Raw genomic sequence first — 26893 nt, 5'->3', positions numbered from 1 at the left:
AAACAATCTATATTGTATAAAGCGACTGTATTGTATGACTCGATTAACCTGACATTAGTGACATCAGCAGTTTAGTGCAGTGTATTATTGGTTTGAATAATAATAATAATAATACTTTATTATCATTATTTTTATACAAATAAACAAATAAATAGATTATAATTTATTATTAATAATATTTGTTGTTGTTGTCATTAAATATTTTTATTTACATTATTATAAAATGCATCTTTATATTAGTCATCATATTTATATAATATTAATATATTCAAAATTTAAAACATGCCATCCCCAAACAACAACATAACGACAGTTTTTTTTTTTTTTTTTAAAAAGGTCAATAAATTGACGATCATTTATTATTATTATTATTATTATTAATAATACTGTTGTACTTTTTTCAATGAAAAAAATACACCAACAACTATGTGAAACAAAATAAATGTGGTAAGTGCCAAAACATGTCCAAACCTTTATTTAGTGAGTCTCGAGAGGATACAGAGCGAGCGAGCTCTCTCCCCTCCTCCGCCATGTGATGACGGACAGACTGTATCACCGGAGCGATGCTTGAAGTCACTCTCATCAGCAACAAAGCGAAGCAACAGCAGAAGCAGCATTGACGTAAACCATCCACCACATCACCGGAACCATACGGACCTGGACCGACACCATATCGTCTCCTCCGAAGGGCGAATATGATGAAAACGGAGCGCTGAGGGGTCGTGATGATGCTCGGACTCCAATTCACGGCAACATTTGAAATGCGCGATAAATGGAGACTCATGACAAGAGATGCTGCAGGGTGCCGCATTGCCTGCCCGCTTGACGATGCTAGGATAGAGCAGCGCTTTTAACCGTGATGCTCGTTCTTAGATGCTTTTGGGGTGGGATGGAATGAATGAACGGATTTTGTGGTCGAGTCAATGCCTCAGATTTGATCATACAAACTAAGACGATTTCAGCCTGCTTAAGCCATAGACGTATCGATGAGCACGACCACATGAATGTATGTGCATTTATGTTGCAGGACAAGCATCAAAAACCCACGATACAGGTGAACTCATAAGGACTATAGAGTGTATGAGGTGAACCATCAGTGTCATAGCTACACTCAGGACCATCTCCAAAGTCAGGTTTTTATTTGAAAGCACTGCAGTGACAGGGCTCTTTATGATTGGCATTTTCATAAACAATTACATAGGGCATATTTAGTGTAGTATAGTCAGCCTTGGTCCATTGCAAGGACAATGACTCATTTACAGGCAGGCCTGTCTCCAGAAACCCTGGAGAAAGCCAAGGTGGAGTTAAAGGAGAACCCCGACACTTTACATCAGGACATACAGGAGGTGAGGGACATGATCATCACCCGTCCAGACATTGGCTTTCTCAGGACAGACGATGCTTTCATCCTGCGCTTTCTCAGAGCCCGGAAATTTAACCATTTCGAGGCCTTCCGCCTCCTGGCCCAGTACTTTGAGTACCGGCAACAGAACCTAGATATGTTCAAGAACCTGAAGGCCACCGATCCTGGGATCAAGCAGGCTCTGAAGGATGGATTTCCTGGAGTTCTGTCCAATTTGGATAGATACGGGAGGAAGATTCTGGTTCTTTTCGCGGCAAACTGGGATCAGAGCAGGTAAGGTGCTATTGGATTTTGGCTAATTGTGGGTAATGACACGCTCTGTCTGAGCTGTCTTTTCAGCATCAGTCTTCTGTCATTCACTAGAGCATGATGTTAAGTTAAAGTTAAAGGTACAGTAACAGTGGCCATGTTACATATACTATTTGTAGTGACAAATAAGGATGTCTTAGATGTTGACAAGAAAATCTTTAAAACACATACCTGTTTTTTAGAAATGTAAGGTTTTTTTAAGAACATTTATACCATTTTCCACATCAAATATATATGTAGATCTTTAAGAGATATTGTAACCACTGAGGGTTTGATGTTCCAATGTCCATCCAAGCCATAATGGGTGATGACCTTTGACCCGACCCAATATTCTACATGACTGTCCTTCATACATGTCATTGTGTTTTTTATTTGTAATATTACAACATAAATTAGATATGGATGCACCAAGTACCTTTGGAATATTTACTGTTATCTTCTATTTTAAAGAACAGACAGTAACTCTCTCAAAATGCATCATCTAATAATAATAATTAAAAAAAAAAACGTAATGACCTTGACATACATTCATGAGTCTCATACAGTCTAAGGGTCTCTGGTCTCTTGGCACATGTCAAAATGGCTACCTGCATGTACAGTACAACATGCTGACTTTCACTTGGCAAGTAAGAGTTTTCTTTTGTTTTGTTGCATTTATTAATTAAAAACCTATATATAGCCTAGCCTCATTTATGATGTTTTATTTGAGTGGTTAGCGACCTATATAGGCTTGGCTGAGACTTCAGACTCAACAAGGGTTAATCTATCATCAATATGCCCTTGAGTAATGCACTTCATCTCAGGTTACTCCAAGGACACTGTCCATGCAATAAGTGCACTGTAAGTGACCTTTGGATGATCTAATAAATGTCAAATTATTAGATTAAATAAATACATTTCTTGCAGTGTAATCTAGGGATTCATTGTATCCTTAATTATCCACTCTTAGAAAAAAAAGTTCAGTATGGTTTTAAAATAGAACCCTATAGGTTTCTTGACTCAATTTTAAAGAACACTTTATAGTTTATATAAGGAAAATTGTATAAATGATTGCTTGTTTAACAGGATATTTCAAATGGGTTTCTGGTGATAAAGTATGTTTACAATGTTTAATTCCTAAAATTGAATTACAATTCAAAGAACGAATTAAAACAAAATAAATGAACTAAATTCATAAGATAATCCCATGATGGCAACCCCTAAAAGATTATCTATATGAAGCACCTTTTCTTCTAAGAGTGAGGTTGTGTGTATATACTGTAACATGTATACTAGTGCGTGAGCTTAAATGTGACCTAAAGTTTCAAATTAAATCATTTTTATTCATCCCTTGAACTCAGCATGAAGTTATGGCCCAAAACCAAGAGTTTAGTAAAGCACTCTCCATCTACAGTGGGCTCAACAATCTTTGGACACTTAAGTCATACATATTTTGTATGTTATGCAGTCACATGCATGCATATTTAATAGTGTCACCATGACACAATCATGGCGTTAACTGTTGGAGTCTCACCTCTTTAGACTGAAGAGTACATAGTGCTCGAGTCCATATCAAACAGCCTTTGAATCCATGCCAGTGGCACCATTGCCTTGGATGGCAGGGCTCTTGGCATCCTCTCACAGGAACAATGTGTGATGAGGACTAGGGTCGCCCCTGATTTGCTACATGTATTCAAGCATTGTATATATGATGTGCTTATGCCCTCTAGAAGTTTAAATACCAGTATTGACTAACATGAACTAACTGTATCCTCAGCACATTTAGAGTTTGTTTGCAAACCTTCCTAATGTCTTGTGCTTATCTGTAGGTACACTTTTGTGGATATTCTGCGAGCTATTTTACTTTCTCTGGAGGCGATGATAGAAGACCCCGAGCTACAAGTAAATGGATTTGTCTTGATCATTGACTGGAGTAACTTCACTTTCAAGCAAGCTTCCAAGCTAACTCCAAGCATGCTGAGATTGGCAATTGAGGGCCTGCAGGTAATACAACTGTTTGCTTTTAATCTTATGTTTATAAAGAGAATCAACATAGATGTTACAAAAGAATTCTTTAAATTTGTGCCTTCATGCATCTAAACGGTTCAGTCGATGTCCTTAGAAGCAATGTATTATGGTATTAAATATGTAATGTGTATGAAGCATGCATCAGATATAACTAATACAAATTGCTTAGGGAAATTCTGCATGTGTGAGGCTGAACAGAGGAATCTTTTGTCAAACATTTGTTATTCTCTTTGTGAGTAACATGAACGGGAGCTGACCCAATCATCTAACGCAAGAGAACACCATCTGTATAGAAACCAAGAATGAGTATTGTGTTTAATTTACCCAACTCAAAAGTAGTTTATAAGGTTGTACAACAGCAGGAGGCAATGCATTGAGAAATAGTTTATTGTGTTAATAGTTTGCTTAGGAGTTGTTTTTCAAGTCTTTTATATTAGTATGCATCGGTTTGAGATCCAGTCCCTTTCATTGTAATGAAGAACAGCACAGTTTTAACATTAATTAGTGGTGTTCGCTAAGGTAAGCATTTCTATTATAATTGCTCATACATAGGTTTAAGGATTCAAACAAACACTTAAAGGGATCAGTGTCATCATTTACTCACCCTCATGTCGTTCCAAACCTGTATGACTTTCATTCTTCTGTGGAACATAAAAGAAGAAATGGCTCAGTGTTTTAGTCCATTCAATTATAGTCAGTGGGGTCCAGTGTTGTTTTGGACCCCATTGACTTTCATTGTATGGACAAAAAGAGAGATATATCACAAAAGTACAAAAATTATCCAAACCATTTTGAGAGGTAGTTATACCCTATGTGAGCAAGGTCAGTAATTTTTAGTCCAATGTAAAAACATCAACTAACATTTTAGGGAAAACGAAAATCCTCTCCGGGTCAAAATGACATAAACACAACATAAAGGATATGGTAAGATTAGCAAAACTGTCCCATACTTACATTGAGAGGAGTATCATAGAGACCTCAGCAACCGCATAGCAACACCCTGACAACCACCCACAACACTGGTGGTGTGTTTTGGATGGACACTCACATTGCATAAAATGAACAAATCTAGTTACACTATTTTAACATCACTATTACATATAACTGAGCAGCAATCGTTGTCAATTGTGCTAGAAAAATGGTCACTGTGCATTTAACAAGAGATAATCTGCGCATAGACATTTCCAGAAGCAGCAGCCTCTTGAAAGCTCTCATTTAGACATCACTTCTTTGAGGAGGGCTTGGGTCTAATATGACGTGTAGGCAGTGCAGAGTGAGGCCTGTTGACTGAATATTAATGCGGGTGCATGATGAGCCTATTCCACATTCCAGTGCCTCTTCAGACAGATTAGCCGGTGAATAATTGATCGTCGCCATTAGCATCTTGCATCCACAATGTGCTGTTCACATCGAGTGGGACATCGCTTTTGTAGCCGTTTGAAAGGGTAACAATAGCGTAGATTGAGGGAAAAGAGCCCCAGCTAATTAGTTACAGTTCAAAAGAGTGCTCAGCAGCTAGCTTGTCAGCAGAAGTCATCTCTTACATGTGTAAATATTTACAGGAATTCAGATTTTTGGCATTTTTGATCCAATTTGCATGCATAAAAAGTTACAAGGATCGACTTGATGAATGCATGCATTTACAGATATACACTACTATTCAGAAGTTTGAAGTTATTACGATTTCCTTTTTCGGAGTGTCTATTTAGACTATTTTGTTGGCAGAGGCTATTTACATAACTCCGCCCACTGGCGTCTGGTTGGGCCAGGCAAAATTATGGAAGATGCTGAATTGTAAGGCGTGTGGCAGAAAGTTTTGATGCAAATCGATCCGAGTTCAAATTCGGCTTTATCCGAACTCGCTCTACTCCCTTTTCCCATCACGTATCAGATCGGAACGGCATTTATTTTCAATAAAATAAAGAAAATATTTGAAAAGTGGAAATAAAGTGTCTAACATGTGTTTAATAATAAAGTGTTTATTGGTTTGGGTTAGGGGTAGGTGAAGGGAGAGTTTTATTGTTCCAATAAGGCGGCATCCATTTAATAATTTTAATAGATATAATCATTTACAATCTATGTTATTATTGCATACCATTTAATGTACAACACTGAGGTGCAAATAGTATCTGAGAGTATTTACTAGTATAAATAGTATCTTACTGCTATTTTCACTCATTGCAAAGAAAATATTGCTAATTTTACATAGTGTAATTAGAAAATATGCAATTTTTACTTAGTGTAAATAGAATCTATTGCTGTTTAAAGTGTAAATAGCAGCTATCGCTAAGAAAATATGCCATTTTTACTTAGTGTAAATAACATCTATTGCTAGTTGCACATGCAAATAACCGCTGCCTTTATTTATTTTTTGTTTCTGAAAGAAGTTAATAATTTTATTCAGCATGGATGCATTAAATTGATCAAAAGTAACAGTACAAGATTTAAAAATATATATATATTTATTACATTTTATTTTGAACTTTCTATTCATCAAACAATCCTGAAAGACAAATGTATCATGGCTTCCTCAAAACTTTTAAGCAGCACAACTGTTTTCAATCTTGATAATAATAAGAAATGAAAAAAAATTATAAGAAGAAATTTCTTGAGCACCAAATCAGCATATTAGAATGATTTCTGAAGGATCATGTGACACTGACGACTGGAGTAATGATGCCGAAGATTCAGCTTTTCCACCACAAGTATGAATTACATCTTAAAATACGTACTACGGAGCCCCTTAAGGGACCTTTGGAAAAATAAAAATAAATCTATGCAGACTTTTGCATGCACATGAGAAACATTCCCGTGCGCACAAGAAACTTTTTTCTTTCCGTGCACATGAATTACAATTTCTAGATTATATATACTTTTGTACGTCACAGCCATTTTACTATGAAGAAAAGGAGAGCTCATGAATTAGTCAAGATTGTAACCTTTATGTGCTGATGGCACAATACGGCTGTGCTCATTGGGTTGATAAAAAGTGCTCAAATTTTGGATTTCGTTAGAGCACTGTGATCAAATTGGTGAGCATAAGAGACTTCTTTCAAAAACATTAAGAAAATCTAACCGACCCCAAACTTTTGAACAGAAGTGTATGCTGATAGCGTTTCCCAAACACTTTTAGGTCAGAAAATGACTGAGAGAATGCTAGAATGAGAGGTGTGACGCCCTATGGTTCTATTTGACAGTGACAGACCAACAGTATGTACATTGAGTCATTAAACATGACGTTTAGAGCCCGCGGGAAAAGCGCACAGCTCTCCGACCCGAAAGTGTAGGGTCATGTAAAGCGTTACATCAGTCTGATGCCATTGTTCATATGGACATCTGTCTGTCTCAATCATCAACGTAATGAAGCATTAAAACCTTTTTTGTAAGCTTTTTGGTGTTTTAGCATATTGTCATACCAGTGAGTGAACACATGAAAGAGAGAGAGAGTGACAGAAACAGAAGGGAAGGTCATGGACTGAAGGAATAGGAGAAAGTACGAAGTACGAAGTTCGAACATAAGTCCCTTATGGTCTCTGCTCATTTTTTCTTTCTGCTGAGTCCATTTGATGAGCTAGAATCTGTTGCTTTTGAAAGTACTTTTTGTGCCAGAAACTGTATGTATGCTTTGCAAGGTTAAGATAGAACTAATGGATTCTTCCTAGAAAACCTCATGGTTTGCAGGCAGTGATCATTGCCTGTTCTTGGAGGTAGTATGCTTTTATTATTAGTTTACAGTAGAGCCATCTATCATATATGTTTCCTAGCAAATGGTGGCTCAGAAATGAGCACTTGATGTGCAGAAAATGGCTGTTCTTTGCAAAATCAATAGACAGCAACATACTCCCGAGTCGAATAGAAGTGAGAGAAAGTGGTCCTGGCTTTCCTGGAGCAGTGCTTTGTTGTTTCAGCCTCTGTTGTTTGCTTCTTTGCTTTGGACATGCCTTTTGTCTCTCTTAGTCTTGAGAAATAACCCACGCTTGGCAGCCAATCACAATGGGCCAATCTTCCCCAGCCCACCCCATGCCGAGTTTCCCTGGCAACCTGTCTAACCGCCATGCTATGGACCCTCCAGATGGGCTGTGCTCACAGAGAGACACGCACTCATGTCACTCAGACACCGTTTCCGTATGTGTGTTTCTATGTATGGCACCTAAAGTGCATCTTAAAAAGCACAGGAAGTTCATTGTACTGACAGACTGACATGCATCACATTGTTGCATTGCATTCCCATAAAAAGTCATGGTTTTATTGCTTGTCTGGGACTGATGTCAGTTGGAGTATAAGGTAACACTTTATTTTTACAGTGTCCTTGTTCCATTACATGTACTTACCATAGTAATAACTGTAAATGATGCATGATTAACTAACTCTCAACCAAATCCTAATCCTACACTTACCCTATAGTAAGTTCATGTTGTTAAATAATATTACAGGAATGTAATTATTTGAACTTATAATAATTATAAGTGTAATTATATAATTACACTTTAACACAGATACCTTAAAATAAAGTTAACCTTAACAGAGTATAATTATTGATTTGATTTTATTAAAAATAATAATAATACATTTTATTAGCTATTTTTGTGCTATTATGTGCTATTTTGGGGGTATTAATAGTGTTTATTTCTTGTGCTGTAAGTTTTTATTTATTTATTGCTTGTCTGGGACTGATATCAGCTGGAGTATAAGCAATGGTTTTATTTCATTTGTTGTGTGTATGCAATTTAGTTTAGTAAACGCCATGACTTTGAATGAAATTCCTCAGTAATACAGTAAAACCGTAGCTAGTTTTCACTGTTTTTGCCATATACAGTTCATTGCAGTACCCCTATTGCAAGGTTTTATTGTAATTACTTGTTAATTCAATTCAATTCACATTTATTTGTATAGCGCTTTTTATAATACATACCGTTTCACAGCAGCTTTACAGAAAATGCATGCGCCTACATTACGTTACCCAACAAATATAGCAAAAACATCCACGTTTGTAATTTTTTGTTTTTGAGAATTACATTTATAAAAAAATATATCTAATGTATTGACTCTTGACTCAAAACCTCATAGGTACTGAGATATAGTTTGTGACAACTAGCCCCTTTCTCCCCTATTGCCGGGACACACTTAACGACTAGCTGAAACATCATAAGACTGAACTGAACACACTTACGGACTGTTTCCAACGACTGGAGCAGATTTCAAACACCATTGTGAACACCGCAATTTATACATTAATAATCGGCCGTTAAGTGTGTCCCCGGCTTATATGAAAGTAGATAATCAAAGAGAGTAGTAATTTACATTTGCACTTGGTGTAAATAGACACCAATATAAAATCTTGCAATATATCTGTGGTATTGAACTAATGTTTAATAGGCAGAAGGATAATTTAGCCTTCTAGAAACAGCCGAATCCTTTATGTCTTGTTGATTGAAGTACTTCTCCCCATCATTAAAGAAAGAGGCGACTGAACTCGTTACAACAGATGGATTTAAAGCAGCATTACAACTTCGCCACAAGTAATCTCTCTTTTGTATCTCCCTCAAAAGCCGTATTATAGAATGTAACTTCTCTTAAAGGGATAGTTCACCCAAAATTACAATTCACGAGTTCACACTTACATACAATTAGAGGGAGTAAAGTTTAATGCGTATTTGGCGTGCTGTCCGGGGGGAGGGCTCCGGAACCCAGAGTACCCCCCCCCCCCCCCCCCGTATGTAAATGGTTAGGACTAGAAGTGTGGAGAAGGGGTGGTGGAGGGATACTGCTAAACTGTCAACGAATTGAGGTGAGAATGCTGAATATATATACACCTCTTATCATTGATTGCTGAGTGCTCTCCACTTGTGTTAATTATTTGAACGTGCTCCTCCCGAACTTTGTTAATAAAAACATAATTTCTGTCACCATTTACTCACCCTCATGTCATTCCAATCCTTTAACTCAAAAAATGTGTTGTTTGGAACCTTTTTAGTTTTGATCTTCTTTTAGTGTTCAATCCGAGGGGCGAGATAAACGGTTTCTTTCAAATTCCCGCTCCAACCAACCACCAGCGGAGCTAGTTGATAGATTAAACTTTTGCTGTATCTATTCCTTTTTTAAGAATGACTGAAGTGCTGTTCTTTGTTCTTTTCTCAAAGAAAAGCTTAACTCCAAGTCTTCCAGAGTCGCGGCCAAAGACGATTCGAAAGACCGCCAGCAGCAGCTGCCATTCTTTGTTTTCAAGTAGCAGCGAACCGTCGCAACTCTGTCGTCATTATGTTGAGCCCGCCCACCGACTCTATACACGATGTGATTGGGCTGACTAGAGTTTGGCTTTTCCAGCTCGAAAGCCAACGGAGAGTTGCTAGACCACTCTGGCTGCAAAATAAAATTTGCTGCCGTTAGGGTGCGTCTAGATTTCTAGGCTAGGGCAGGGCATGAGATTTGTACAATATTTATAGTGCCATGCAGTCTATGTCCCATAAGCAAACACAGGGAAGCGTGATCCAGGGAACATCTTAGTCCCTATTTAATCAACAAAGCAACTTGCACATGGAATGGGTTTGCATCCCTCACACCAGACTGGCTCATCTGGATGCTAAGATCCGTTGCCTCCCTGAAAGCAAAGCTTGTACGCGTCTTGCTTATCTGGGAAACGGCACTAGACATATCTGGGCCTGCAGGACTAGAGTTAGACTAATTGTTTTGCTCTCTGCAAAGTGGCACAGTTATGGTCGCGCTCTGTTTATCGCACTATAACGGGACTGTTCTGATCTGTAGCAGAGCTGACAGCTAGTGAGTAGAGCTTCATCTTTGTGTTACCGGGCTTGCGTGGCTACGCTCAGTGGGCTGGATCTGGCAAGTGTAGATAAAATGTCTCCTGTAGAGCTCCAATTATTGACATGAGCAATGGCATGTGTCGGAGTGTGAAGCTTCGTATTGCTGGTTTGCTCAGTTATGGTTAATTTGTCTAAGTATTGCTAACGGGATGCTAACTGTAAATGCAGATAGACTTAATGCTGATAATCACTTAATGCTGATAGACAAAAAGTCTGGCTACAGAAGACTATGTTTGGGTAAAGAAACCATGGTTTTTCTCTTCTAAAGGCTCTTAGAAATCAGGTTTCTTATCCAGGAATCCTGTCACTAAAACTAGGACAGCTCACTGACTCTGACTGGAACGGTATGTATTATTTGGTTAGGGACCATGATAAAATACTTGCTTTTCCTCAGGCTACGTCTTTCAAAAGGACTACAACAAATGGATTTTTTTTTTCCTTCAGTTACCTTGCTGGAGTTCAGTTGTGCATCATCAGTGGCTCCTGACAAGAAAAGAGAGGGATGTTTCATGTCAAGCCACTGAAACAAAATGTACAGATGACATCAGCGGTCCATCAGCTTATACAGAGACTAAAAACAACCCCATAAAGCAAAGCCATTCTTTGATAAACTGTAATTTAGCAGCGCTGTTTAAAACCAGTTATTATTTAACATTGCAGATGTTTTAAATGGTTCCTGATTGTACGATGAGGCACTTTTAAGAGCAATTATCCTGGCTTAACTCCTTTCTAGTCGATCTGACATGCTGCCAGAATCTATGTTAGGTGCTTGATGGATTTGTATTCAAGCTAATACAGGCAAACTAAAACCTTTTTCAACAATCCATTTGAGTGCATCACTTGACCAAAACAGGAGAATTATGCATTAACCTGTATCACTCCCGAAGAGTCTGTTATATTTTTGAGTAGTTCATTAAAAAAACCTTGACATTAACAAAAATGTTTTGTTTTTTTGGTCTGCTTTTTGCTCTACCATAGCGACTTCAGTTACTTCATTTAATGTTTTGTCACTGGCTAAGGGTAGCATGGTTTCACTCATGTATTTTAATAAGAATTAATTACGTTTAATTGATTTGCTTTGTAAGCATCCAGATATCCATTTACCGCTACCACTTTTTTTGTTTTACATGTTTGTTTAGCAAACCTGCTGGTTTTAAATGGAAAGTTAACTCAAAAATGAAAATTATATTACCATTTACTCACCTTAGTGTGTTTCTAGGACATGACAATGATATGCTTAAAATGGAGAAGCTTTTCCTTTGAGTTTTCCGCGTACAGACGACACCATTGTCAAAATGATCCCCGTTCACACGGATCCATGAAAATGACTAAAAACGCTGTATTCTGCTGCCAGGCCATTAGATGGCGATGAAACGCTATAGACTGAACACGTAATACGCATGTGCATGACGTCATTGTTTTCAGAGATTCGCATTTTTGTTGTTTACACGGAGACAGTTTTCAAAAACTTGAACTTTGAAACCCGTTTTCAAAAGTTTTCGCCAAAACGCATAAAACGTTTTACGTTTTTAGTTGAAAACGATGTTGTGTAAACAGCCCCTAAGCCAACAGTCGGGCAACGTCTGACCGTTGTTGAGCGTCGGTTGGCCCAGTTTTTGTGGTTTGTTCTACACTGTCAACGCTAGTTGGACATCGTTAGGGGTATGGCCGATTGAGAATGTTGAATCGCCGTCCGTCTGCACCGTTGGTGAAAGAGAGAACTCTGATTGGCTGTTTAGCTTAGCAAGTGAGCAAAGAAGGCTGTCCTAATTTTATGTCATCTTACCTGAGCAAGTAAGGGTGTAGAGTTACATTCTAGCTATTTTAAGGCATGAATAAAATAATAAAAATCACAGGAAAAATTTGTAAATATGCCATTTTGGTGATCAAAGATGAGTTTTAAGGGATACAATTATTGACTACAGGGGGACTTTAAAGGCACACTATGCAGTTTCCGTTTTTCTCAAACAGCGCCCCCTAGAGTCGCTGTGGAGTACTTGTGTTTAACGTTACTGTCGTAAATAGCACTAACGCAGAGCTGCACTCTTCCGACCGCGTTTTCTTCCGTTTTCTTCGTCGACTCTGCCATGATTCACGTCTGAAATGCATGCTAGTGTCTTCCATAGAGGCTGCTTCACATGTTGTTGATGTATGTGACGTCGTGCCGTAAAGCAAGTTGTGATTCTTGCGAGATTTGTCAGGGCACCACCTTTCAAACTTGCACAGCGGCGATGATTCGCCCTACTACGAGTTCGTTTACCATCTAAATGATTTCGAAGCTGTTATATTAAGGTACAAATCTTGCATAGTGTGCCTTTAACAAAGCTGTTTCAGCATCACAGGATCAGATCATGTGAATTCTGAATTCTAGAATCCAGGAAAAAGAGCATTGTGGCAGCTTTCCCTCCCCCGTTTCCCTCTGTCTCCTCCCACTGTCACACTGCAGGGACACAGATCAATCAGGTTCCACCAGCTCACACCAGAGTTTAGCTCTTCATGTTTAATGCAGCTGAGACCTTTATCTCACTCGGTAGCAGCAGGTCCCAGAGCAGAGATATCATCGTATGTGCTGACACCTGCTGGCTAATGCCTCATAGCCCCTCCTCTGAAGCGCTGGCCAATCACCATGCGCTTTTCACCATCACCTGCCTCTGTGTCAGATCCAGTGCCAGATCTAACGCCCACAAGCCTGTGGTCTGCTTCCGGACGCTGGCCTGAGGGCCTCGGCGTCTATACGGCCTGCTTACTTTTACTTGCAGCTGTCCACCATTAGCGTTACGCCAGTGGCGCCAACAATACAATTCTGTTATGATTTGAGAGTCAATGAGAAGCATTAAACAAGGCCATGATGTGATCAAGTACATTGAATTTAAAAATTGCATAGTATGTTTTAAGATTTTTTTTTATTTTAGCAGCAAATGTTAGGACTTAAGTTACTAAATGAAGAGAAATGTCGATATTTAGCTGTTTGTTGAAAGAAGAGCACTCTTAAATGAGCGTATATGTTCTCTTTAATTTTCAATTATCAAAAATCATATTGATTGATTTCTGAAGGATCATGTGACACTGAAGACTGGCGTAATAATGCAAAAATTCAGCCATTTCAAAAAGAAATTACATTTTGAAATATAGTCAAAGAGAAAACGTATTAAATTGTAATAATATTTCACAATATTACTGTTTGTACTGTATGTTTGATCAAATAAATGCAGCCTTGGTGAGCATAAGATACTTTTTTTCTCATAACTTATCTGATTCAAATTTAAACCCTGTAACCTAGACTTGGTAGTCTTTTACCGTCATTTTTTCTTAAGACTTGGGTTTTGTGAGCTTAGCGAAAGACAGCATCATTATGAAGCTTTCCGGAACCCTTGCAGTCAGCTTTATGAATATGGATTACTGTTCAGGGCAGATTAGTGAACACAGCAAAGTATGTATCAACTTCAGCAGTGTGATATCAGGAGAAATAGGAATTATGCCCACTTTTTGGTGTAATCCTCTGTGGAATCGTGAACGACTTCAAGGTACTTTAAATGAACATCAGTAACTCTCATGTGAACCATCTTCTATTTGGAAAAGTATGAGGTTGTATGGTGTAGAGACAATTGGTGTCACAAAATCTGATTTTGTTTTCTCCTCACAAATGCTAGGAATTACAAAATGTGCATATTTGTTTACATCAAATAACTGATTTGTTCTACTGCATAAGTGAATCAGTTTAACTGTATTAAATACAATTCTAAAAAAAATATTTAAATAATAATATAATGTTTTATAATTATATATACATATAATTTATTTATTTCCCACAGGATAGCTTCCCAGCCAGGTTTGGAGGGATTCATTTTGTCAACCAACCTTGGTACATCCATGCTCTGTACACAGTCATCCGGCCTTTCCTCAAGGACAAAACTAGAAAAAGGGTGAGAGAATTATTATTCATTTTTATAGTTTTTCTTTTTTTCTTCAGTCACTTATATCACATATTATTGTTAGCTGTTCTGTTTATGTAAACATTAAACTATAGGCTTTTCATATTCTTACAGGCCAGTGCAACAAAATGCACAGTGTAATGCCATAGAAATAAGTGCAACACTGACCGATAAACAGTAAATGCTGCAGCTTACAGTTAGAATGAAAACATAACCAGGCAAATAACAATATTTCATATGTTGTGTATTTAGATTTTCATGCATGGAAACAATCTGAACAGCTTGCACCAGCTGATCTTACCTGAGATTCTGCCGTCTGAGCTGGGTGGCATGTTGCCTCCTTACGACATGGGCACCTGGGCCAGGACGTTGCTTGACCACGCGTATGACGAGGAGACGGACTACTGCCCCGAATCCTATACCTTGTCTGTCAAAGACCTGGAGAAAGATCTATCCCCCAAAACCATGAAAAGGTTTGTTCTTGTCATTTTTCCAGTTTTTACTTTTTATTTAAGTTTATCTCGTATTTTTCTTTGCCTGTTGCCATCTTTATTTAAGTTTTTGCAAATATAGTGGAAAAAGAGGACAAGAAATAATGGTGAGGGCAAAATCGCCGCATTAAAACTTGCACCGCCTGCCTAAGCACCATGACTCAATGTCAGAGCATGTGTTAACCGCTAGATCATCTCGAAGATGTTTTAGTTTGCTCTCCAGTGTTATTATATTATATTATATTATATTCAGAGCCGGACAGTAACGGAGTACATTTACTTGAGTACAGTACTTGAGTACAATTTTGAGGGATCTGTACTTTACTCGAGTATCATTTTTGGGGAGTACTCATGACTTTACTCAAGTACATTTGAGAGGCAAATATTGTACTCTTTACTCCGCTACATTTCTATCCATAACTGTGAGTACCCGTTACTTCTTCTAAAAAAAATAATAAAGAAAAAAAAGGAAAAAAGAAAAAGCAAGCGACAGTGCGCGAGAGAGACAGAGTGTGTCTGCGCGCGCGACCGGCTCTCTCTCTCTCTCTGCTCGTTCTTTCAGTGACATGCGCACTGTCACAACACAAGCGCAGCAGTTCATCTACTTTACTCACCGATCAAATACGATTTTGGCGGGACAAAAATTCACTTTGGCGGGCGCTAAAACAAGTTCAATGCAGGAAAATTCATGCGTGAATTTAACTGAGTAGTACATGACCATGCACTCGCACAAATGCGACCACATACAATTTGAACTCGCACATTCTCAATAAAATGGTCGCATATTTGGTCGCAGTCTGGAACCCTGTGATTTGATTGATGAAAAAAAAGAGAAACTCACATGTACACACAATTGTTAGCTGAATTTTCTTTTCTGATATTACACATTAATGTAAGCTGAGCATTTGCGTTAATGTTCTTGAGTATGCGGTGTGTTTAACACAGTCGGGTTCAAATGTGGGTGCAAAAAATCCATTAAAACTCTAGCAGAGGTTTGTCAGAGCGTTGCCATTGTGCTATTGCCTTGTGGGCAAGTGAAAATGTTAAATAAAGCAACATGGTAAAAAGATGAAAATGACTTGATTTTACTTTCAATTTCTTTACATTCTCCAAGGTATTAACATTAACATTTTTCATAATTCCATGTAGGACGTTTCTGTACATAAATGTAAGCACTATGGCAGTAGTAATGCAATATTTAGAAAATGTACTCTTGTACTCTTGGTACTCAAGTACTTTTAAAAACAAGTACTTCAGTACTTTTACTTAAGTAGACATCTGACTGTAGTACTTTTACTTGTACTTGAGTAAAATTTAGCAAGGGGTATCTGTACTTTTACTCAAGTATTGAAGCTGTGTACTCTGTCCGCCTCTGATTATATTAGTATAGAACAGTATAGTATAGTATAGTATAGTATAGTATAGTATAGTATATTATTATAGTTTTAGTAATAGTACCCCTATTAAGTTTTTTGGATATTATTATTATGTGTAAAATAGCTGTTTGTGAATGTGAAAGGTCTGCAAAGTTTCAAAAATCAAAGTGCACAATACATTGAGTAATTGTCTCCTAATAGAAAAAAGAACCAATTCTGAACTGTCTGAAACGAGTTGTCAGTAATTCCAGTTTGCATACAAATGGTTTGTAACAAATTTGCATGAACAACGTCTACTGTGACCCTCAAACACTGTAGTTGTAGCAGAGGCCTGGAAGAGTTTGGTCCGTGTTGTTGACATGACGAGAAGTTGGTTTTCTGCACTGAGAAAGCAAATCTACTTTGCACGCACTTCTAAAGAATGAGGCATTGTAATTGGAAAGACGCCATTGTTACTGTTCGTATCACTGTGTAAGCCTTTGGAGCTGAAATTCCAACACTATGTCACGACCAATTGGTACGAGTGAGTAAAAGGTGGCTAATTCGTACGAATTCATACGATTTGTCTAAACCCACATGATGGGTAGGTTTAGGGACGGGGTCAGGTGTAGGTAATCCGTACGAATTCATACAAATTGGGCAACTCGTAAAATATGTTTGATTTAGCAAGAATTGTATGAATTCATACATGATGTCGTAATGGTATTTAATAATTGATATTAAATAATTTACGGTATTTGAAATAAGACTGAAAATATACTTAAACTTTACTTATTAATATACTTATTAACTTTCAAAAACTAAAAAAATTTTGAAGTTGAAATGCTAAAATTATTAAAACTAAATTAAATAAATTTAAGCTAAATAAAAATAAAACTAATTAAAGAAAATGACAAAAGTACATAAAATATTAAAATTAAATTAAAATAAAAAGATAAAAGCTCTTTCAAAATATTAAAGGGTCCCAATTTTGTTTTGGAGGTCTCCTACAAAAGTTTTACATGTATCCAAGGCCAAATATTCTCATAATATACATTGCAGCATCACCTCTTTTCTCACAGTGTCTTAAACGGTTTGATAAAGGATTCTTCTCTCTAAACTCCTCCTTCCTGAGAGCTTACTCTGCTCTGATTGGTCAGATGGCCCAGTCTGTTGTGATACCGCTTACAAAGTGTGTTGGAAACAAAACACCCATTATCAATTTCCAACTCAATCTCACAGCAATTCTTTTAATTCATTAATTCAATTCATTTAATAAAACGTATTAAATAATTGAATAATCGAATTGCCGTTAGATCGGGTTGGAAATTCAGATATGGTAATGGGTGTTTTGTTTCTAGTTTTAGTTTTAGAAATTTTAGCACTTCAACTTCAACTTTATTTTTCTATAATAAAGTATATTTTCAGTCTTATTTCAAATAATATAAATCATTTTTTGAATAATTTTAATGTTATTATTAGTAAACAATTAGCCTGGTCCTACCAGACTCTCGTACATTCTCGCGTTAACTTCCTTGAAGGCGGGTTCTCTGCTGAAGTTTAAAACTATTGGATCTGCCCAGAGCCACTTTGGATCTGCCATAACCAATCGCTAACGATTGGTCGTTACGTAACCCTACAGCTCAAACTAGCGCACGACCTCAACGTCATCGTTCTCAGCCACTCCCTCTGTTCGCTGATTGGACCGGTAAACATTTGGCCAGAGAAAACCCATGAATATAACGCAAACCCAGACGGAGTCCTGAAGGAAAAGGAAAATTTAGTGGAAGTACGTAGGAGGGCAGAGCCAGGCTAGTTAACAATAACAACACTGGTGCTCTCTATAACAAGCATGTGATGTCACCGCACTGGCCATATTATGTATGTTGTTTATTTCTGTTATGATTGTTTAATGAAATAATTTGGTCGCTTGCCATGGAAACAGCGTTTGCTTGCTCGCAGTCTTCACTCAAGTGGAATTATCAAGAGAATTGCTCTGGATAACAAAAATAAGCAGCTTTGCTAGAGGCGTAAAGAAGCTACAGTGTTTTTTAAAAGAGTCACATTTTAGCAGCATACTGTCTGTTTCTTCTTGGTTACAGTGCTTAGCAACCGACTCCCTGGCTTTATGATTAAACACAGATCTTTTTGATAAAATAAAAAAAATTGATAAAATGTTACAGTCTGCGATTGACCAGGCGACTTTAGGAACTCTTGTCGTGCATCGTTTCACTGATCGAGAAAGGGTGAGGTGTCTTGACTTACTGGGTCATGAAATCAGCACGAGGGAGTGAAGTTGCTGTGCTAAATGATGCACTGCCTATGTATGCAAGCAAAAACACATGATGGAGGTTTACCAGTGGCAAACATTTCATCTTTCCTTGCTGCAGCTGAGACTGTACGTGTGCAGAGAGACGTTGGCTACCAAATATAGCCTAGATCACAATGGCTTACTTTACGCTCATATCTGAAGCAACTGTTTGTAGTGTTTGAATTATGCCAAAGCATCCGGGGGGCGCAGCATTTGGGGGAAAGTATGTCTTAGATGTTCTTCCACTGCTAAGATCAAAGAACAGTTACTTTAACAGCTTTGGCTATTAAACGAAACCTCCAAGTCCGCACATAACACATCTGTGTACAACTACAGTGGAATCCTGCACTCATTATTCTCTAGTGTTATATTATTAACATAATTCATCATGTTTAGCTGTGGGAACAGTTCGCTGGTGATGATCTATATATATTGCTCTTCATTTCCAGCTATGCAGTTTAATGGATACTGGTCATATATTGGGGCTTTGGTTTACTGTGGTGAGAAACGATCCCATTAGTCTGAATTTCATAATTTTTTTGACCCCTTTTCAAAACTGCAGAAAATGACTTCACACATAAACATTTAGATGTGTGATTAACCATAACCTTTCATCACTGAATTGGTTGTGAGCATAGCATTCAACTGAACATATTCACCTGAAAGGTAATTTCTTTTTTTTTTCTTTTTTTCTTTTAAGTGCAAAAAAGCATTTTGAGCATTTTTTTTTCTTTCTAAAAAGACCCCAGTATTTTACGTTTCTCTTTATTATCCAAATAGAAAATGTGTATTCGAGATAAGCAATTAATTTGACTGTACTGAACAATGAGAACTGTTGTGATTCATGCAAACAAGATGCATCATTACATTTCTACTTCCAGTCAGTGATGAATCAAGCAACAGTATTGTAGTATTTACTTTGAGTGCTTTAAATTTCCACTTCCATATTGTGCTGAGAAGGAATGTGAGTCCAGGAATGTCTGTGTAGCATGTAGCGCGCAACGTGACTTGACGTGCCACACCCAGTTATAATATTCGGTAGGGCCTAATTGAATCAGAAACAAGGAACGTCTACTGGAGGGAGGAAATGGTGCAACAGGTGAGTGAACAGTCGACACAATTTTGTTCTGATTCAAAGAGAAAATTATATTGATAAAGAAAATAGTTCTCTTCGTGGTTTGTTTCAGAAAGATGAATGACAAATATGAACAATTGATAACAGTCAGTAAATCAAAACAGACATCACCGTTTCTTTTAGGATGGGTGATTCAACAGCCTAAAAGCTTCAATTCAATTTGGTGAAGTTCCGCAGTTTCATACAATTTGTGAAGAAAGACAACTCTCAGACTCAATACTATGTCTGTTTCTTTCACTTTGACCCAAGTAACTTACAACAATAAAACAAAATAATACATTCAATAACCCAAATGTACAAAAAGAAATGTAATCAGATATTGGATTTGACTCAAAACACAATGCGATTCAAAATTCCTTCAAATAAACCACCTTTTCTTTCAATAGTAAGCAGTATGTTCAACAATATGAATTGGAAATGCTGGAAAGATGAATTGATTCAGTTGAACTAAGTTCATGAATCAAACGACTCAAGATCAGAGTTCATGAATCAAATTATTCAGTTTAAAGAGTTGTTCAAACTTCTCTCGATCAGTTCAAGTACAAAAAAACAAAGTCTCTCCATTTCAGAAGCAAAAATCAATCAATTCCATGAATCAAATCAAAGTCCTTTGAGTCCGAAAACAAAAGAAAATTGGAAATATCCTACCAGTTGATGGTTTCAAATTACGGTTCAAAGGGAAAACATTCCATGGGCACTGGTCAGCTCTAGCCTGGAAATCCAGACCTAAATCTGAAAGATTAAGGGTCTGGCATTGAGTAATGAAAATCGGCCAACTCGAGGGGTGGTACCAAGCATGCATTTGAAAATCTCACTGCTCGCAGTTAGATAACACTATGACCAATCACTGTCGTGATTGCACTGTCACTAGCGCTGTCCTCATCTGTTTAGCTCCAAGCATGCATTTTAAAATCTCACTGCACACAATTGGATAACACTACGACCAATTACTGTCGTAACTGTGCTGTCACTAGCGCTGTCGTCATCTATTTAGCTCTGGCCCGCCTATATCAGAAACACCGATGTGATTGGTGCAGCTCGACTACAGGGGCATAGTTAATGAGCATCATTACTCAATGCCAGAGTAACTTGCTGAGGAAATTCAAATTGTGCTCTCGCGAGAACTCTGGATTTCCAGGGTAGGTCAGCTTGCCATTTGTGCACATTTAATTGCATCCACTAGGCAGACGATTCATCTCCAAAGGATTATTTATGGCACAAAACAGGATACACTTGCCGATCACGTTCACATAGGAAAAAAACAGAGAACAAGAAATCCCAGCCTTGCAAACACAATAATTAATTTCTGATTCAACATTTCCATAACAAATCATATACATGCACATCTCAAATGACACATTAATCCAACTTTTCGACAGTTTTTAAACACAAAGACACTCATAAATCACTCTTTGTCTCAACTCATGATACAATGAGCATTGTTACACGTGGTAGCTTTAGCCCTCCTCAACTCAGCTCATATCAAATCAAATTCAAATTTCTGAAATTGACAAATCTTTCATATGATAACAAATTTCACTCACCAAACCGAGACTGCATCACTGCATTATCTCGTTAGATTATGATTATCGTTTAGTGCAAAGAGTTTCTGGAGAAATGCTCTGTGCTGCTGTCTCATCTGATCTGTTCTCATCTGACTCAATCTCTCCCCTGCTCATGCTGACAGCGGCGCCAGCGCGATCGAAATGCGCCACCACTATTGGCTCTCAGGGGTGTCGGTCACTGCAGCACAATCAGTGATTGGATGAATCGCGTTTCTTTCAAGAACACATTAATTCTTTATTTTTCTTAACTTTTTCCAACTCTTAACTCATTTACTGGTGACCTGGGTTACCCGGGTTACATCTGATTTTAAAAAGCTAACACCTCCCACATTCTTCATAAGGGTACATTATTCAGAGCAATTAAAACCACACATTGTCATTTTGTCTGCTCTGGAAAGTCTGGTCTTTTTTTCCAGTTTTCTCTTGTGTTTGCATCAGGTTGCACTCGAATAGCACATATTCTTGCTGTGACATTAGTCCCACAGCTTTTGTGCGTCATTCTGTGATTTCTTAGTGAAAAAAACAACAACAAAAAAAACAATGTAGTTCATTGTCCTCAAGAGATATCTTGTGTTCCCTTTTGAGAACACTCACTTCGTATTGCGTAGCTATACGCAGTGGGGAAACTCCGGACTCCTCCTTTGGGCACGAGTCAACCTGCTCTCTCTGAGGGCTGCCCACGTTCCAGGCATCCAAAATCTGGGTGTGGACATGTCATCCCGAGACAACACTCCCCTCGGGGAATGGTCTCCCAACCCACAGACGGTCCATCTGATCTGGAGTATGTTCGGAAGGGCGGAGGTCGACCTCTTTGCTTCAGAGAACAACACTCACTGCCCAATGTTCTTCTCAAAGAACAGGGATGCGCCCGCTTTATGCGTTCCCTCCCGTCTCAATGTTGCCTCAGGTCAGAGCAGATCAGAAGGAGTAGATGCTCAGTCCTTCTTGTAGCCCCCCTCTGGAAGACCCAGGTTTGGTTCCAAGAACTGGCGCAAATGATGGACAAAGCCCCATGGCCTGTACCTATGAGGAAGGACCTCCTCATGCAGGCGAACAGGACGATTTGGCACCCTCGTCCAGACCTGTGGGCCCTCCATGTGTGGCCCCTCAACGGGTATCCTGGGACCTCCCAGAGAGAGTCCTAGATACGATTACTGAGGCTAGAGCGCCCTCTACGAGGTGCCTATACGGCCTGAAATGGTCAGTGTTCTCCAGCTGGTGTGCAGCTAGGAACCTCTAATTCTATTCATGTGAGGTACCAGTCGTACTCTTTTTCCTTCAAGAGCTTTTGGACACGGGACGCTCCCCCTCCATGCTCAAGGTGTACGTGGCGGCCTACCATGCCCCTGTGGCTGGCCAATCGCTTGGGAAAACCAACCTCGTTGTTCGCTTTCTCAAAGGAGCCAGGAGGATGAACCCCCCTCGGCCCCCTTCTGTGGCAGCTTGGGACCTCTCCAAGGTCCATTAAAGCCACTTCAGTCGGCTGACCTAAAGCCTCTTTCTCTGAAAACTGCCCTTCTGTTGGCCTTGGCATCAGTTAAGCGAGTAGGCGATTTGCAGGCGCTCTCCATGAGCCCTTCCTGCCTGGAGTTTGGGATTGGTGACTCTAGAGTCACTCTCAAGCCGAGGCACGGCTATGTACCCAAGGTGCTCTCAACACCGTTCAGGGCGCAGGTTATCATGTTATCAGCTCTTCCCCCCTCGGGAAACGACGGGGAGGTCAATTTGCTCTGTCCAGTCAGATATCTCAAAATCTACCTGGAGCGTTCTGCACCATTCAGGCAGTCAAAACAGCTCTTTGTGTGCTTCGGTGGCCGCACCAAGGGTTTACCGGTCTTGAAGCAGAGATTATCCAGATGGATAGTGGACGCCATCTCTCTGGCTTATGCCTCTCTGGGTCAAGAATGTCCCATAGGCACTCGAGCCCATTCCACTTGGGGAATGGCCTCTTCATGGGCCTGGTCTAGTGGTGTACCAATTGAAGACATATGTGCAGCGGCCGGTTGGTCCTCGCCCTCCACGTTTGTCAGATTTTATAATTTGGAGGTACCCTGCTTACAAGCTTGGGTTCTCTCCGTTTAACAAGTCTGGCCTGACAGTAGTCTGGCCTTTTTTCAGTCTTACACAAACTACTGTCATAAGCACAATTTATCCTGTAAGTAAAGTGTTCATATGGAGCGAGTTTGGCCCCTAGAGGCTCCTGCCCGCCTATTATGTCATAAGGCCCCGTTTGACTTTCCCTTTTGGGAACCTTTATTAGTGGCTCATGTTGTACTGTGAATCTCGGCTTATGCCCTAGGCTCCAGTTCATGACGGAGTCAGTTGCTATAGTGTGGCGTTTTACATTGCGTCCCCACTGCGTATAGCTACGCAATACGAAGTGACTGTTCTCGAAAGGGAACGTACTCGGTTACTAACATAACCTTGGTTCCCTGAGAGTAGGGAACGAGTGTTGCGTAGCCTGCCGCACTATTGCAATCTGTCAGGTGTCTTTTGCTTCAGTCGATTTAACCTGATTTTATGGTGGGCTTTTATAGCTATAAGCCACACCCATTCTGGCGGGCTCTGACGTGCTCATTGGTTCACGCGTCAGAGCCGCTTTGCCATAGGATGTCAGTTGCTGCAGCACAGCCAATCGGTGAGCTAGACGCTTTGATGGTGCTTGCTGTGCAGCTGCACTGCGTTTTAAATTTAAGCTTCAATATTCTCGAGGAAAGGAGTTTCCCCACTGCGTATAGCTAGGCAATGCTCATTCCCTACTCTCAGGGAACTGAGGTTACGTTAGTAACCGAATATGTTATGGTTGGTTAAAGGTGCTGTTACTGATTTCAGAGTTTCCCAAAAGCTTATTTTTTTGTGCTGTTTGCTGTTTGCTGAGACTGGTGGAATTTTTCAAGACACCTATTGACACCAGTGATGTCTGTCAGGTGGTGTATTTCATGTGTGGAATTGCACAAAAAAAGGCAACTTATAACAATATAACTTTTAAAGTCAACATAAAAATTAGAATTATTTACTTCTTTAATTGAAGGACTATGTCATTTAAATATGATAATGACTGGCTGTATGTTACCTCTAAAAGATCATAGCCCACTTTTCACAATCCACTCAAATCCCAATGGAATCACCCTGTCCTACATTATTTCCTTCTTAATATTCAGTACATCAGATATATCACAATTCTGAAGGTAAATGCATTGCAAACTGATTTCTTTTGTTAGATCTCACAATTGTGTGATTACAGTCAGGGTTCATAGAGTACATTAATGCGTCCGTCAGAGGAAAGTGCCCCAGATCTGTGCATGAACGACAGCACTCTGTCCTCAAAGCTTCTTATGTCTCTACGAAAGAGCTAAATCAAAAGTAGGCCAACACAGTGTACTAAGATGACATGTTCCATTACACATCCTTCACTTTAAATGATTGTGACATGCACAATGCATCATTAATTTGTCCTACTGAGTTTGTAGTGCTCTGTGTGTGTGCTTAAATGTTTCATTGGGGTCCAAATATCTAAGGTTATATATATATATTTTTTTTTAATATATTATAATTTTTTATATTATTTCTATAATTATATTATTTACTTATATTTTTTATTATTTAACTTTTCTCCATTATTATATTATCATATATTATCAAATTGGATGCACATTTGTTTTATTGCCAGCAACACTTTATAATAATAATTCAATAAAAATTATAAATACAATAAATAATTAATAAATAACATTTTATATTATTCAAATTTTTTAAGTTTATTTCCAGGTTTAATTTATTTTCTAGCTTAGATTTTCAATGCACTCTCAGAATTTTTTATTTCTCGGTTGTGCATCTCGAAATCCAGTTCCCGAGATGGCATTCATATTTTATTTATACCCGCAGGTCCCAGTCCGTGGTGGAGCCAGGTGTCCTAAAGCGACCAGAAAAAGTGAAAAGCGAAGAAGAGAACATGCAGCCGCTGCTTTCGCTGGACTAAAGGCTCTTAATTTCCCAGGCAACGAGTAAACGTCAAGACCCGTATGCTAGGGAGGAGTGCACCTTGTTCCTATAACGGCAGAAAAAAAAATGTACAAAGAAAGGAGATGTTAAGAAGCGAAAGAACACACAAACAGCCTCCAGGAACACTGCAGAGCTGCCAGTTAAAGTGATATTTTTGAAGCAAAGAGCTAACGGCGGACGACCGTATGTAATTGTCAAGTGCCAATTCAAATCTGTAAATACACTTCAGTTCTAGACGTGAGATTGAGGGATTGAGTAATTGTGACATGAACCTGTAAAGACGGCTGTGAATATCCTGTGTGTGCTTCTCGTGGTTATTATGTAGAACATGATACTGTAGGATGGTTAATCATGCTTATAAAGATTCACAAGCTTTGGAGTTTTCAACATTTAGAACGGTGCGTAGTCCTCCCGGGAAGTTCGTATTTACGAGTCGTCGTAACAAAGTCAGGTGCGTTCATGTCACTTTCGTTAGAGCAAGATGATAGTGTACCTATTTAACCAGACAAAAGCACAGCAAGGTTTCTTTACTTATAGAAAATGAAGAACAAATAATGTGCATGAGATGTGTTCTGCTTTTTAATGTAACGCCACCACAAAGTCGTAAATACGAGTGGGGCCCCGAGTTTACGAGTTGGGGGCATCAGTGAGAAATGTGGCGGAATACCAATTCTCAGATACTTAGAACAATACTTAGGCCTATAAGTATTTAGCAGTTACATTGTCAAGCTTTTTATTTATAACAGAATAAGCTAACATTTTCTAGAAGTACAGTTTAAAAACATTGCTGTAGTTAATTAAGAGAAGGTGCACTGCCATCTTGCTCCGACAAAAGTGACTTGAACGCACCTGACGTTGCGACTTCCCAACTCGTAAATGCCAACTTCCCAGGAGGACTAGAACTCACCATAATACCCCAAAATCAAGAGTCGCTCAGGAGTATTACGAAAGGAATGCATAGCTGTTGACAGCGTCAGACAGAGATGTGCTACTTCCATTAAAGAAAACACCATAGTTTGTCCAGGTTTCAGTGTTTCACAGCAAATACCCCTTTACGGATTTTTCTAACAAGTGTTTGCTAATATTATTTTACCACAAATTAAGCTGTGTTATCGATTTAGTATTCTTATATCCCAGAGGGGTTGAGTCACATTAGTAGTCTAGCTGATTCTTCACTGATGGCCTTGTTGTTTACACTTTGTCGTATATACCGCGGAATAACGCTTTATTTCGTAACCATTTCCGTGTTAAGTTGTTTTCCAAGGCATCACACCAAGGACCAGATACAATACAACAAAGTGCCGTCTTTGCCATCTTTCTGAATTATGGAATAGTTCACCCAAAAATTTGTATTCTCTGTTTATTTACTCACCCTTATGTCATTCCAAACCCTTATGTTGAAATTTTTCCTTTGAAACATGAAAGGAGAGCACCATTTGAAGCAAGATTTGTCATCATACGAGTTTGGAACAACACAAGGGTGAGTAAACTAAGACAAAATTCTCATTTTTGGCTGCACTATCCCTATTAATTAAGGCTACGTCTACACTAATCCAGTTACATTTGAAAATGTTTCATTTAAAAACTATCTCCGTCCACAAT

General features: G+C 38.7%; 1 protein-coding gene across 1 annotated transcript; it reads left to right on the top strand.

Moving 5' to 3' along the window:
• Nucleotides 1-549: 549 nt before the first annotated feature.
• On the top strand, nucleotides 550-25387 carry clvs2 (clavesin 2). The gene is made up of 5 exons (XM_079889200.1): nucleotides 550-1636; nucleotides 3481-3655; nucleotides 14313-14423; nucleotides 14685-14905; nucleotides 25175-25387. Exons 1-5 carry the CDS (start codon nucleotides 1248-1250, stop codon nucleotides 25266-25268), a joined length of 990 nt encoding a protein of 329 aa, XP_079745326.1. The 5' UTR covers nucleotides 550-1247; the 3' UTR covers nucleotides 25269-25387.
• The last annotated feature ends 1506 nt before the right edge of the window (nucleotides 25388-26893 follow it).

This window comes from Squalius cephalus (genome assembly GCF_949319135.1).
Source record: "Squalius cephalus genome assembly, chromosome: 12".
Lineage (NCBI taxonomy): Eukaryota > Metazoa > Chordata > Actinopteri > Cypriniformes > Leuciscidae > Squalius > Squalius cephalus.
The sequence above is the reverse complement of the archived record's forward strand: the minus strand, read 5'-3'. Positions and strand labels throughout refer to the sequence as shown.

Coding starts and splice junctions, on each gene's coding strand:
- clvs2 (XM_079889200.1), top strand. CDS start 1,248: ATGACTCATTTACAGGCAGGCCTGTCTCCAGAAACCCTGGAGAAAGCC. Junction 1,637..3,480: donor GCAAACTGGGATCAGAGCAG/GTAAGGTGCTAT, acceptor GCTTATCTGTAG/GTACACTTTTGTGGATATTC. Junction 14,906..25,174: donor TCCCCCAAAACCATGAAAAG/GTTTGTTCTTGT, acceptor TTATACCCGCAG/GTCCCAGTCCGTGGTGGAGC.